Below are 13,942 nucleotides of genomic sequence, written 5' to 3' on the forward strand. Positions count from 1 at the left end.
AGCTGGAAGAAGTAGCTGGGGAGAGGGAAGTCTGGGCCTCTCTGCTTAGGCTGCTGCCCCCGCGACCTGACCCCAGATAAGTGGTAGAGGATGGTATGGTATGGTATGGTATAAATGTATATTCACTATTCACTAATATTTGGACAAAACACCTATTTTTTTTTTTTTTTTTTTTAAATCTTAATATCTGAATTATGGATATAATTCAGGGGACATTTTATGAATCTTTGGTCCGCAATAAAGTGTGTAGCTGAAAATGTCTATATTAATGTTTATTAATGAATCTTCAGACATATATAAGTCACACTGTGGATGCCCATAAGCAGGGGCAGCCTTATAAAGAGGAATTATACTACAATAAAACTGATGTAATGCATCAAATATTCCTGTAGGCAAATTCATTATTGACAAGAAGTGTACATAAATAAAGGTTCAACAAATAACACTTCCTGACGTCAACGTTTGCTGGTTTACTGCCTTTATTCTTGCATTCAGAGGGTTTAAAATAAAATGTTGTTACTGTTAGTGAAAGAAATAATGTTTGAAATGAATGATGGCTTCGATTTTATGTCCCTAAAGTCAAACATCTCTCAGACAACAGAAAACTTTTGAAAAAGATTAAAAAAACAAGCAAACAAAAAAACAACGTATAAGCTTTTGATACAATATGTGAAATCAGGAACCTTTCATATTGGAAACTTCCAACATGATAAGTAAAATATTAAGTGCAAGTGCAAAAAAAAAAAAAAAAAAGAAAAAACAGTTACTGTTCAGAATGATCTACAGCATGTTAGAAACCAAAGTAGTCCAGTAACCTGTCCAAAAGAATAATTTGACAAAATAATAATTTGATTAGAAACACAGGTGAATTCATTTTTTAAACATTTCATTTTAAACCATTTTTCTTGACAAAACAAAAAGTCCCCCCCCTCCCCCCAGAAATTTAAAAATAAAAACACACATTGTAAAAAAACAAAACAAAACAAAAACTCTTTTGATTGGACAATGAAAGGAAATTCGTATTTAATAGGAATTTATTCAGTTGAATGTCAAAGAAGTTGACGGTCGAGGTGTGAGTTAAAATAATCACTGGGGTGAAGACCAGGTTTCAGTTCTGCTCCATACCGAAATTCGTGTCGACTCTGAAAGCACATTACACAACCAGATCAAACAAGGACGATTTGAACGAAATGTTACGTGCACAGTACAACAACTATAGGACGTTCCTTTTAACGAAGCTGTACTTGGAAACAAACCCAAGCGGAATTGCTTCGATTTGGGAAACAAACATGCGTTTCTGCGGCTACAAGGTCACATTGAGGAGCAGCACGTGTAGCTTTGCTGTGGAAAATCCCCTATCAACAAACGGCAAATGTGAGTTACATCAGAGAGTCCGAGTCACGCTGACAGATGGCAGAGAGGATCTGTGCATCCAGGTGACGAGATCAGGCTGCGTTCATCACTAGATCGGCAATAAATATACTGTAGACAACTAGCAGAAATTGCAAGGAAAGTAAATGTTGTATCCAAAGATTTGGATCTGCTGCCTCCGAGAGGACACAGAGTGCAGCGCACGTCACACCGGCACAGGAACTACCCCTATGGTGTGTTTGGTGTGGGAATAGCATTACCCCGTGACCAGCCGACTGTTGTCTGCTCAACTCAAAGGACACTCACACGTCTTTGTTGGCCATGTGGTTGTTGTAGTGAAGGATGGGTGGGGCACTCTCCTCATCTTCAGGCAGCTGCAAACAAGACTCACAGATTCAGTAAATTTGAAAACACTGGATTTATTTATTATCCTTTTGACTAGCAAAGAGTTTAACAGTATCGGGACTTTCTGAAGGAAGGTCTGACGCTGTTTCTCACCTCCCAGTATGGCTCATCGTTAAAGCAGTTGTCATCAGCTGGATCGCCCCAGATGGGTAATCTTAAAATACAACCTGAAAGAAACAATGATCTCACCACATGCAGCTGTTCATCATAACTGACTGTATTTTCAGTGCTGTTTTGGGTTGTTCCTTACCGACGATGATGCCTCCGCCGATCCCGAAGCAGATGGCCACACAGAGGCCTGCAGCCTGGTGGCCGCCCTGCTTGGTGGGCACCATGTTTTTGAACGCCCCCTCAAAGTCAAAAGTATTAATCAGCCTTTGATTAAGAAATGGAGAGAGAGCTTGGTGTTGATACTTCAGAAGGAAATACAGAGAGAATGTGTGCTTTTCTTCCCCCTGAAATGTTCCCTCAGAAAGACTCACCCCTCCTTCCCATAGACTGACTCTGAAGCAGCTGCAGCAGTGATAGCTCCAACGATTCCACCTATGACGCCAGGCATGGCGTGCAGGTTATGGATCCCACAGGTGTCCTGGATTTTCAGGTGCTTTTCCATGAATGGCTGAGGGAGACAGAATTATTCAGAACATCAAAAAAAGACTGTTGCATTTATAGTTCAGGCATGATAGAAAAGGTGTACCGTGAGGTAGATGTAGCCCAGCGTGGAGATGATTCCACAGCAGAAGCCTACGATCAGAGATCCGTAGGGCATCAGCATGAACTCTGCAGCAGTCCCCACGGCAACGCCACCAGCAAGGGTGGAATTCTGAATGTGCACCTGAGGAAGACCAGTAAAATAAAACATATAAGACAGTCATCCATTGTTCAATTTGGAAGCAAAATGAGGATTGCTACCATGTCCAGCTTCCCGTGCTTCTGGAAGAGGCTTGAAATGGCCACAGTGGTGAGCACGGTCGAGGCCAGAGCCAGGTAGGTGTTGATGGCTGCTCTGTGCTGGCCGTCGCCGTGGTCTGTGATGGCTGAGTTGAAGCTGGGCCAGAACATCCACAGAAAGAGGGTACCTAAGCAGAGAGCCGGGGAGATGATGAAACTGTTCAGAGAGGCCAGAGGAAGTGAAACAAGTGATCAAGACAGGCCCACCAATCATAGCAAAGACATCAGAGTGGTACACAGAGCCCTGCAGGTTGCTGCTCTGATCCAGGTTTGGCCGATACAGCATCCAGGAGATGGAAAGACCGTAATAACCTCCAAATGTATGGATCACCATGGAGCCTCCCGCGTCCCTGGCCTTTAGTTAAGAAAATATTAAAATTAGTTGTACACACTTCTTAGTACAGCTGTAGCCTGTTTATTCAGCCTCTAGTGTGTTTGCCAGCATCAGCTAGTATATAATGCAGCAATATATCACAGGATTAAAGCATGAGTGCAACTTACGTGGATGAGACTCAGGATGATGTATTCTTCCACAGCAAACAATGTGATTCCAAATAATGTCAGAACCATCAGCTGGACCGGGCTAACTTTCCCAAGCACGGCGCCATAGGCGATTAGACAGCCGGCCACGCAGAAATCGGCGTTAATCAAGCTGAGGAGAGGAAAGTAAAAAAGGATTTTGGTTATATATATGTAAGAGTTGACAGAAACATGACATCCGACGACCCAGAGTACTGCACAAACCCAAACCTTTGAAATGGTTAAATTCTATAAGAACTTCTACAGATAAAACGAATGAATTCAACATCAGACCTTTATCACCCGGAGCTGTATTATGAAAATATTAAGAGATTTCTTTGTAATGGTTTCCCGGTGACCCATCCAAGCCTCTCTGTGAATAACAGCAGTTCCTTTTCCTCTGGCACCAGTGTAAATGCACTTTTACCAGCCTTCATTCTTGTATCCTACACAAAATAACACACATTCTATCTCAACAGGTAAAATAATCACCCTTTTTTCTGATTCATACTGTTGGAATACTGTACTACCAAATACTGCTGTCATTGTTATTGCTCACTTGTCCCTCCCCCCTTTTGACATCATCTCAGAATTTGCTCTACAGAGGACTTGCAAACTGGAAAGCTCCACCAAAGACAAACAATAATCCCTACTAGTAAATTCAAAACAAAGACACTTGTAGCGCAAAGTTGTCATTATTATTACTTAATTTGGATGCACCCATCAAGACAAGAAACCCAATTGACTCCTTTTCACGAATGGTTGTGTTCTTACAAATCAATAATGTGATCAGATCCCACTTCTATGTCTTCAATGTCTTCCATTTACTGTGAACAAACAGGAAAAACTGGTTTTTCCGTGTTGTCAATCACCTACTGTTTTTATTCTCATAAACTACAGCATTCTGAGAACAGCCAACTCTAACATCCTAATCCATTTAAATATTGTTTAGAACAGCCGGAGGGTTGTAGATCAACGCTCATGCTTTGCCTCATGGTTTCGCCCTGCATCCAATAGTAGTCCCCAACGTGTTATTGCATCCAAAACCATCGAGAAATGTCTTCAAACCAGGTAAACCGGGTGTTTTACATTATTAAGATGACTTGAATTCTGCAGATATAACTGTGTGTGAGAGCTAGTCTTAGAAGAAATACCCAAGAAAGTTCTGACTACTGAACTCAGATCTGTGCCGACACCTCAGTGAAAACAGAGGTTTCGGCCCAGATGTGGCCACAGGCCCGATTTTGTGTTTCGATCTGCACAAAATCACACAGAATTTGAACATTTGCTGCCATGCTGTCACACCCACTTATTAATTCGCAGAAAGATCCTGATCAAGTATGTGACACTGAAATCAGGGTTTGTGGAGATAAAAATACTGCACCTTTCAACCCCGATTTTGATCTTGCCATCGGTGTAGTCCAGAGAGTGGAACCAGCCTTGCATCAGCAGGGCCCACTGGAGGCCGAAGGCTGCGATCAGGAAGTTGAAACCCACTGCGCCGAAACTGTAGCGCTTCAGAAATGTCATCAGGAAGCCAAATCCAACAAATATCATCACATGGACATCCTGGAAACCTACAAGACAGAGAGGAGAGAGGGATGTAGCGAGCACTGCTCAGAACCTGTCGGCAACGGCTCTCACCATGGTGATAAGACGGTGAACGGGCACGTTTGATTTGGCTTAACTTTGTTTCATTTCGATGTCAGATGCTATGCTGACAATGACAAGGTCAGTTTTACTGTTGGTAGATGTGCAACAAACTCCTGTAAACGTGAGATAACACATTGCGAGGGGGGTGTTTTTGGTATGAGTCAGTGTATTTTTACTTTGTGGATACCAGCATCAGATGGCCAGTGTCATTTACTGTGACCGTCCAACGCAACCCTGCACGAAGGACCTCCAGGCTATTGCAGAAGAGTCCGAGACAAAAGTCAACCACTCACAGCCGACCCAGTGGAAATTTCACGGGCGAGAAACAAGCTCGAACATTCGGAAAACAAGGTCAGATGGCTTTGAGCTGGCGTCTTATTAGCTGCGGGAGCACAAACGGATCCATGACTAACATGCAGTATATCATCTGACACCTAACACCACCATACCTGCGCTGACACAGGTGAGCTGCCTTCATGACAGCTTGACACTGACATTGGAGGTGAGCCACTGAAAATAATCCCCCCCCCCCACCACCAGATATAACTGTTTCAGTTCCTGCCAACTCAAATTCACGGAAAAGACAAGTTATGGTCACTCATTCTGTTTCGTCACTTTAAACTTTAGCACATACAACAGAGGTCATACTAAGGAGTCGTATAAATAAAGACTGAGGTGCGCTATGGGGAAACCGGCACTTACTTGGATATCTGAAGTAGAAGTCATTCTCAATGTCACTAGATATGTTTTCTTTTTTCCTGTGCTCTATCCAGTGCGTATCTGACTCTTCGTCGTAGCGGATGAAGACTCCAAACAAGATGATCATTGCTATCTGCCACACGAAGCACACAGCTGGAAGGCTGATGCGGACGTTAGTGTTTTTTGGACGGTCGCAGAGGGCCCTGAAGCTCTGTACGCAGCCCATAATTAAGTTTGGTTGCAGTTCTTTTTTCTTCTTGATCTTTGTTCGGGAGGTTGAGGAACTGGCTGCGATCCAAGGAGCGGCGTCCTCCCAAACAACCCTTTGAGTGTCCTGAGCAGGTTATGCACCGTTGAAGATGAGCAACGATGGATAAAAGATGAACACACACCCACTGTCACTCCCTTCCTCCATAAAGGCACATCCACTTTTCCGAGAGAAGGAAGGTCGTGCAAAAAAAAAAACTCCAACATGTTTCCTCCCCATCCCTGCTCTGATCACCATTACTCAAGAGTCAGTCCAACACTGAATACTGGTCCTGATCATGTCGTACACTATATGGAGTGAAAACACTAAGTAAAACATCCCTAATTCAAACAGAGATCAATGGCAGATTATCAAGCAGATTATCAAGCAGACTGTAACTGTACTTAACTGTACGTGATGTGTATTCATGCTGCAAGGGCTCAGAACAGGTTTCACTGACTAATATAAGCCATGTCGATGTTCAGGCAACCAGGTGACTGCATCAAATTATTTCTAGGTTCTAAGGACAACCTTGGCGAATGAGAAGGTGAGATATGGACATTTAAAAAAGCACATTTGCTTAAAATGTCACATAATGTCACATAAAAATACATAGTTATCGTCAAGATCATGACATTTTCGCATAGAAAATAAAATTGACAGGTGCAATTTTATTTGTGCCTTCTGGTCAGCAAGAATGGGAAAAAATGAACAAGAAAACTAAAAGCTTTCAAAAATGATAAATAATTACTTCCATAATAAAAAAAAATAGTTAAAAGAGAATTTAGGGAATTTAAAAAAACTAAAAATCTGTGTGGAATGTGAATGACATTGCTGACCGTGACAATGAGACAAACACGCCCATTAGTCCTCCCTTAGAATAAAAAAACATGTGAACAGACACTGCTCACACACATGCGCACACAGGCTCAAGACGACTAAGAGCTCAAATTACAACAAAGCACGAGGGAGATGCAAATGTATACAGGATACATACAGTGTGTACATAGGTGATTGATGGGCGCCTGTCCTGCAGGTCCTGAAAAAAAAAATTGCATTGCCTTCCCCCATGTTTGCTCAAACAGGTTTTTACAAATATGGCTGGAAATTGAAAGTGTTCACTATTTGCATGTTTAAAATGTTGAGTAGCACATGAAATCACAAGTTATGGCTCATAAATTAATGTTATAAAGGTTGAATTTGATGCAGTCCAATAAAAAACAGGATTCACTGTGATCGACATCCAATGTTTTATTTCAGACTTAATCACAAAATGCAGAAACAGATAGAGATAATCTTTTTTATAAAATCTGTAGTGTTTAATGGGTGAAGGGCTGTACGCGGGCACAGAAAAGTGTAACAGAAGTTATTCTGGTCCATGCACATGTCAGCAGATTAACACATGCACCACATCAGGTGAATGAACAGGTCTCTAGGCTGGCGACTGTTGAGTCTGTCATGCTTCCATGGTGACGTAATTCTGGCAGATGATGTACTCTACAGGGAGAACGCCTGACCAGAGCGCCACAGTCAGACTTTTCACAACAGTTTTTAAATTTAACTCAATGTTTACAGCAGGAAAACAAAGTTTGATGTAACATTGACAGTCATTTCAATTGTGTCATAAAGACACTGTGAGTTGGGAAGAAAAAGGTGCTAATTCTGACAGTAATTGTTTAAAAACTATCCAGGATCAGAATTCTTAATAACCTATCAATCAATCAATAAGAGTGAAGACATTAAATCAACCACATCCTGTTCAAATGTTAATAGACGGATGACTCCTGTCTACATCCCAGTAACATTTTAAATACTCATGTCGCAAGGATGATCGGCGGTGGAGCAGACAGAGGGAGATGGACGTTCCCTTTTCCCCAAAAAAATAGACTTTATTTTTCTATGTTTCAAAAAAGGGTGCAAATATTTACAGTGCTGTGGCTCCAAAAGATGCCAGGCTAAATCCATATGATACCTTACAGACCCTGCACACTTTTATACACCACCACTTTAACTCTTTTTCCAACACTTTCCTTTTTTCCAAAACAACGACCAACCAACTAACCAAAAAGAGGAACCCCGTATTGGGCCAACTACAGGGCTTTTATACCTGTAGCCCCTCCCACAGGATAAACCATTTATCAAAATTATTACTCTAACTAATACATGTCGAAACTCAAAACAACAACCGAAAAGAAAATACAAAATATGCATAAAACGTCCAAAACAAATTTCCACCACCAACAACCACCCAGTGCACAGTAAAATACATGTTCAACTTACTCTTATAAAACACCCCCGCTAAAATAGATTGTGCCGTAGCACCCCGCGAAACCCCTCCATACAATCGTTGAACAGTCCATCGGTTTCCCCGAACCAGGAAGTATGTCCTGCTGGTGAGTGAAACATGACAAACAAATAAACCTTGATGCTTTTAAACAGCCATAGTGTGAGTGTGATTCTTTGGGCAATGTTAAACAGACTGGAGGTGATACGGTGAGGCAATATGACGTGCGTAGTTAACTTGGGTGGATAATTGTAACATAAATGCCGGTTGGCCATGCCGTGCATGCCGGCTACAATGTATTCCAATATGAAGCTATGGTAAAAAGTGGTGTGTGTGAAATGCTTAAACCGAGTAAACCAAGACAGAACGGAATGGAAATGAAATGCAAACGTGTGTGCGTAAGTGGCACGGCTCACTCCGTGACACTCATACCTTCATATCCATTACAGTAGGCCATTATATCCAATAATACATGGGTTTATAATACAATATTAAATGTTGACAGCTCAAAATCCATCATACATGCCTCAAATGGTGAATAAGCCGCTGTTCCAAAGTGTGAAGCTCATCCTTGGGGAAAAGTTGGCCCTGGATGATGTCTTTGACATCTTCCTCAGTCGCCACCTCATAGTCTGTTTTGTTCTTGAAGGGTAAATGTCCAGCCATTTCGCACAGAGCAATACTGAAGGCGGACGGTTCATCGGAACCAAAGGATGGTATCCTGGGCCACACAACAACGCGAACTCCATTTCTCGATTGCTGACTCTCTTCGTTCTGTGCCTGATCACATGGTGGATGTCCTCTCGTCAAGAACACATTGTGAGCAACATTATTGTCCAGGAGAAAGTCTGTGACTTTACAGATGGTCCTGGAAATGTCTACCACCCCGTCTGATTCAGTGTAAAACAAGAAGCCGCCGGGAAAATCCGGAAAACGATGAAACCCTTTCTCAGGAAGCAACGGCTGGGCCGATTTGGATTCGATCTGGAGTTCGTGGTTCAGATAATATCCGTGCAGGTGCAGGTGGTTGACAGTGGCAAATGCTCCAAGGCTGTTGAAGCCCATACGGAAGCCAGGATCGGAGCTCAGGAGAATGGATTCAATGCTGCTCTGGATAGCGAACTTCGTCAGGACCTGAGGGAAACACAGTGAAGGATCTGGAACAAAGAGACAATGTCCAAACTCCAGAGGACTCACATTGATCAGCACAACCATTTTCCCGGGTTCATCCTGCCTCTTTTCATTCACATCGCCCTCCTTCGTCATCTCAAATATAATTTCTTCGGGACTGACTTTGTTAAAGTTGAACTTATTGGCGTTGAACTGCTGCTGAACGTTCTGTATTTCCTGAGGTTTTCTTTTCTCGGTTGCTCTCTTCACATTCAGCTGAGCCACGTAGCCGTGCCGGCCAGGTATGATCCGGGTTGGTATGTCACCCAGACGGTACCTGAACAGTCCGCTGTTCATCCGGTCTTTCCAGTGAGCGCGAAGGTTTTCGTCAAATTTCGATAATGTTGGACCAGTTTCGGGGCTCCGTCGTACATTTGTAATAAAGTCTTGAACGCTGTAGACAAACTGACGCCTCATGTTTAAGTCACCTGGAGAAAGGGTGACTTCAAAAATGATACAAAGATAAAAATTTGGCAGTGCTCCTGAAATTCTTGTCACTACATCTAAAAGCCAAACAAAAACCGTGCAACTGGTGAGATAAAAAAAAAACCCTCTACAGCCAACTCTAACATCCTAATCCTTTTAAACATTGTTTAGAACAGCCGGAGAGTTGTAGATTAACGCTCATGCTTTGCCTCATGGCTTCGCCCTGCATCCAATAGTAGTCCCCAACGTGTTATTGCATCCAAACCCATCGAGAAATGTCTTCAAACCAGGTAAACCGGGTGTGTTACATTATTAAGATGACTTGAATTCTGCAGCTATAACTGTGTGTGAGAGCTAGTCTTAGAAGAAATACCCAAGAAAGTTCTGACCACTGAACTCAGATCTGTACCGACACCTCAGTGAAAACAGAGGTTTCGGCCCAGATGTGGCCACAGGCCCGATTTTGTGTTTCGATCTGCACAAAATCACACAGAATTAGAACATTTGCTGCCATGCTGTCACACCCACTTATTAATTTGCAGAAAGATCCTGATCAAGTATGTGACATTAAAATCAGGGTTTGTGGAGATAAATATACTGAACCTTTCAACCCCGATTTTGATCTTGCCATCGGTGTAGTCCAGAGAGTGGAACCAGCCTTGCATCAGCAGGGCCCACTGGAGGCCAAAGGCTGCGATCAGGAAGTTGAAACCCACTGCGCCGAAACTGTAGCGCTTCAGAAATGTCATCAGGAAGCCAAATCCAACAAATATCACCATTACTCAAGAGTCTGTCCAACACTGAATAATCCTGGTCCTGATCATGTCGTACACTATATGGAGTGAAAACACTAAGTAACACATCCCTAATTCAAACAGGGATCAATGGCAGATTATCAAGCAGACTGTAACTGTATTTAACTGTACATGATGTGTATTCATGCTGCAAGGGCTCAGAACAGATTTCACTGACTAATATAATTCATGTCGATGTTCAGGCAACCAGGTGACTGCATCAAATTATTTCTAGGTTCTAAGGACAACCTTGGCGAATGAGAAGGTGAGATATGGACATTTAAAAAAGTACATTTGCTTAAAATATCACATTAAAAAAACATAGTTATTGTCAAGATCATGACATTTTCGCATAGAAAATAAAATTGACGGGTGCAATTTTATTTGTATTTATTTCTGGTCAGAAAGAATGTGAAAAAAATGAACAAGAAAACTAAAAGCTTTCAAAAATGATAAATAATTACTTCCATAATAAAAAAAATAGTTAAAAGAGAATTTAGGGAATTTAAAAAAACTAAAAATCTGTGTGGAATGTGAATGACATTGCTGACCGTGACAATGAGACAAACACGCCCATTAGTCCTCCCTTAGAATAAAAAAACATGTGAACAGACAGTGCTCACACACATGCGCACACAGGCTCAAGACGACTAAGAGCTCAAATTACAACAAAGCACGAGGGAGATGCAAATGTATACAGGATACATACATGGTGTGTACATAGGTGATTGATGGGCGCCTGTCCTGCAGGTCTTGAAAAAAAAAATTGCATTGCCTTTCCCCATGTTTGCTCAAACAGGTTTTTTACAAATATGGCTGGAAATTGAAAGTGTTCACTATTTGCCAGTTTAAAATGTTGAGTAGCACATGAAATCACAAGTTATGGCACATAAATGAATGTTATAAAGGTTGAATTTGATGCAGTCCAATAAAAAACAGGATTCACTGTGATCGACATCTAATGTTTTATTTCAGACTTAATCACAAAATGCAGAAACAGAGATAATCTTTTTTATAAAATCTGTAGTGTTTAATGGGTGAAGGGCTGTACGCGGGCACATAAAAGTGTAACAGAAGTTATTCTGGTCCATGCACATGTCAACAGATTAACACATGCACCACATCAGGTGAATGAACAGGTCTCTAGGCTGGTGACTGTTGAGTCTGTCATGCTTCCATGGTGACGTAATTCTGGCAGATGATGTACTCTACAGGGAGAACGCCTGACCCAAGCGCCACAGTCAGACTTTTCACAACAGTCATTTGTGACAGTCATTTCAATTGTGTCATAAAGACACTGTGAGTTGGGAAGAAAAAGGTGCTAATTCTGACAGTAATTGTTTAAAAACTATCCAGGATCAGAATTCTTAATAACCTATCAATCAATCAATTAAAGTGAAGGCATTAAATCAACCACATCCTGTTCAAATGTTAATAGACGGATGACTCCTGTCTACATCCCAGTAACATTTTAAATACTCATACCTTCATATCCATTACAGTAGGCCATTATATCCAATAATACATGGGTTTATAATACAATATTGAATGTTGACAGCTCAAAATCCATCATACATGCCTCAAATGGTGAATAAGCCGCTGTTCCAAAGTGTGAAGCTCATCCTCGGGGAAAAGTTGGCCCTGGATGATGTCTTTGACATCTTCCTCAGTCGCCACCTCATAGTCTGTTTTGTTCTTGAAGGGTAAATGTCCAGCCATTTCGCACAGAGCAATATTGAAGGCGGACGGTTCTTTGGCACCAAAGGATGGTATCCTGGGCCACACAACAACCCGAACTCCATTTCTCGATTGCTGACTCTCTTCGTTCTGTGCCTGATCACATGGTGGATGTCCTCTCGTCAAGAACACATTGTGAGCAACATTATTGTCCAGGAGAAAGTCTGTGACTTTACAGATGGTCCTGGAAATGTCCACCACCCCGTCTGATTCAGTGTAAAACAAGAAGCCGCCGGGAAAATCCGGAAAACGATGAAACCCTTTCTCAGGAAGCAACGGCTGGGCCGATTTGGATTCGATCTGGAGTTCGTGGTTCAGATAATATCCGTGCAGGTGCAGGTGGTTGACAGAGGCAAATGCTCCAAGGCTGTTGAAGCCCATACGGAAGCCAGGATCGGAGCTCAGGAGAATGGATTCAATGCTGCTCTGGATAGCGAACTTCGTCAGGACCTGAGGGAAACACAGTGAAGGATCTGGAACAAAGAGACAATGTCCAAACTCCAGAGGACTCACATTGATCAGCACAACCATTTTCCCAGGTTCATCCTGCCTCTTTTCATTCACATCGCCCTCCTTCGTCATCTCAAATATAATTTCTTCGGGACTGACTTTGTTAAAGTTGAACTTATTGGCGTTGAACTCCTGCTGAACGTTCTGTATTTCCTGAGGTTTTCTTTTCTCGGTTGCTCTCTTCACATTCAGCTGAGCCACGTAGCCGTGCCGGCCAGGTATGATCCGGGTTGGTATGTCACCCAGACGGTACATGAACAGTCCGCTGTTCATCCGGTCTTTCCACTGAGCGCGAAGGTTTTCGTCAAATTTCGATAATGTTGGACCAGTTTCGGGGCTCCGTCGTACATTTGTAATAAAGTCTTGAACGCTGTAGACAAACTGACGCCTCATGTTTAAGTCACCTGGAGAAAGGGTGACTTCAAAAATGATACAAAGATAAAAATTTGGCAGTGCTCCTGAAATTCTTGTCACTACATCTAAAAGCCAAACAAAAATCGTGCAACTGGTGAGATAAAAAACCTCTCAAGTAATGCGGCTAGTTAAAGAAAATCTTCTGTGTTGACACTCGGTGGTCCTGACACCGGCGGAACTTCCGCATCATGACGGAATTCCGGTTAGTACTTACAAAATAAAATAATAGTCCTTACAAAATAAATGTATCTACTTCTTGCAAAAGTAAAGTAGCTGCGACAGTTGAGTAAGTTTTACCCGTTAAAACCCACCTTAACTTAATCTGACAGATAAGTAGTAAACATCTTTTCATATTTTATGTTGTAGGCTGTGGTAGTTTATACACTGCAGTAGTTTTTCCTGTTAGTGCATACTGCATCAGAGTATGCACTATTGTGAGTGTGTGTTAATCTTTAGTGCTCCTGTGATATTTCCATTTGTAACACATGATTGTGTGTAAGCAGCACTCGAAAAAAGTGCAGTTTTGCATTCTACAAAACTTCAAACTCCTGTAGTCAAAACCAAAAACAATATAATGGCTCGTTTAGATTGCAGGGAATGTCCAAACCCCATAGTACTTACACTGATCAGCACAACCATTTTCCCAGGCTGATCTTGCCCCTTTTATTTCCCTCCTCTCTCCTTCTTAAATGTTATTTCTTCAGGACTGGAGTTGGGAATTCACCCAGATGATACCAGAGTTGGAACAGTTCACAAATAAGG

At 42.0% G+C, this 13,942-nt stretch overlaps 3 protein-coding genes across 7 annotated transcripts; all 3 read right to left on the bottom strand.

Moving 5' to 3' along the window:
• Window positions 1-461: 461 nt before the first annotated feature.
• On the bottom strand, window positions 462-6,025 carry rhcgb (Rh family, C glycoprotein b). Of its 2 annotated transcripts, XM_011607246.2 has the most exons (11): window positions 5,602-6,025; window positions 4,631-4,823; window positions 3,229-3,379; window positions 2,935-3,082; window positions 2,689-2,855; window positions 2,474-2,611; window positions 2,259-2,395; window positions 2,027-2,151; window positions 1,870-1,943; window positions 1,678-1,745; window positions 462-1,142 (listed from the first exon to the last, which is right to left on the bottom strand). In XM_011607246.2, exons 1-11 carry the CDS (start codon window positions 5,822-5,824, stop codon window positions 1,109-1,111), a joined length of 1,458 nt encoding a protein of 485 aa, XP_011605548.2. In that variant the 5' UTR covers window positions 5,825-6,025; the 3' UTR covers window positions 462-1,108.
• A 1,048-nt stretch (window positions 6,026-7,073) lies between these two features.
• LOC101072254 (GDP-D-glucose phosphorylase 1-like) lies at window positions 7,074-10,013 on the bottom strand. 2 transcript variants are annotated; one of them, XM_011607299.2, is made up of 3 exons: window positions 9,327-10,013; window positions 8,560-9,263; window positions 7,074-7,663 (listed from the first exon to the last, which is right to left on the bottom strand). In XM_011607299.2, the coding sequence occupies exons 1-2, from the start codon at window positions 9,714-9,716 to the stop codon at window positions 8,646-8,648; spliced, it is 1,008 nt and encodes a 335-aa protein (XP_011605601.2). In that variant the 5' UTR covers window positions 9,717-10,013; the 3' UTR covers window positions 7,074-7,663; window positions 8,560-8,645. The 2 variants fall into 2 exon arrangements, with proteins under 2 accessions (XP_011605601.2, XP_029697783.1); XM_029841923.1 differs by having other exon boundaries at window positions 8,560-10,011.
• LOC101072037 (GDP-D-glucose phosphorylase 1-like) lies at window positions 8,497-13,364 on the bottom strand. Of its 3 annotated transcripts, none has more exons than XR_003889601.1 (2): window positions 12,005-13,364; window positions 8,497-8,561 (listed from the first exon to the last, which is right to left on the bottom strand). XR_003889601.1 is itself a non-coding variant. In XM_029841925.1 (2 exons), the coding sequence occupies exons 1-2, from the start codon at window positions 13,157-13,159 to the stop codon at window positions 12,089-12,091; spliced, it is 1,008 nt and encodes a 335-aa protein (XP_029697785.1). In that variant the 5' UTR covers window positions 13,160-13,364; the 3' UTR covers window positions 11,462-12,088. The 3 variants fall into 3 exon arrangements, 2 of the variants coding, with proteins under 2 accessions (XP_029697785.1, XP_029697784.1); XM_029841925.1 differs by lacking the exon at window positions 8,497-8,561 and having other exon boundaries at window positions 11,462-12,706; window positions 12,770-13,364; XM_029841924.1 differs by lacking the exon at window positions 8,497-8,561 and having other exon boundaries at window positions 11,462-13,364.
• Window positions 13,365-13,942: the final 578 nt, after the last annotated feature.

This window comes from Takifugu rubripes, chromosome 9, assembly GCF_901000725.2.
Source record: "Takifugu rubripes chromosome 9, fTakRub1.2, whole genome shotgun sequence".
NCBI lineage: Eukaryota > Metazoa > Chordata > Actinopteri > Tetraodontiformes > Tetraodontidae > Takifugu > Takifugu rubripes.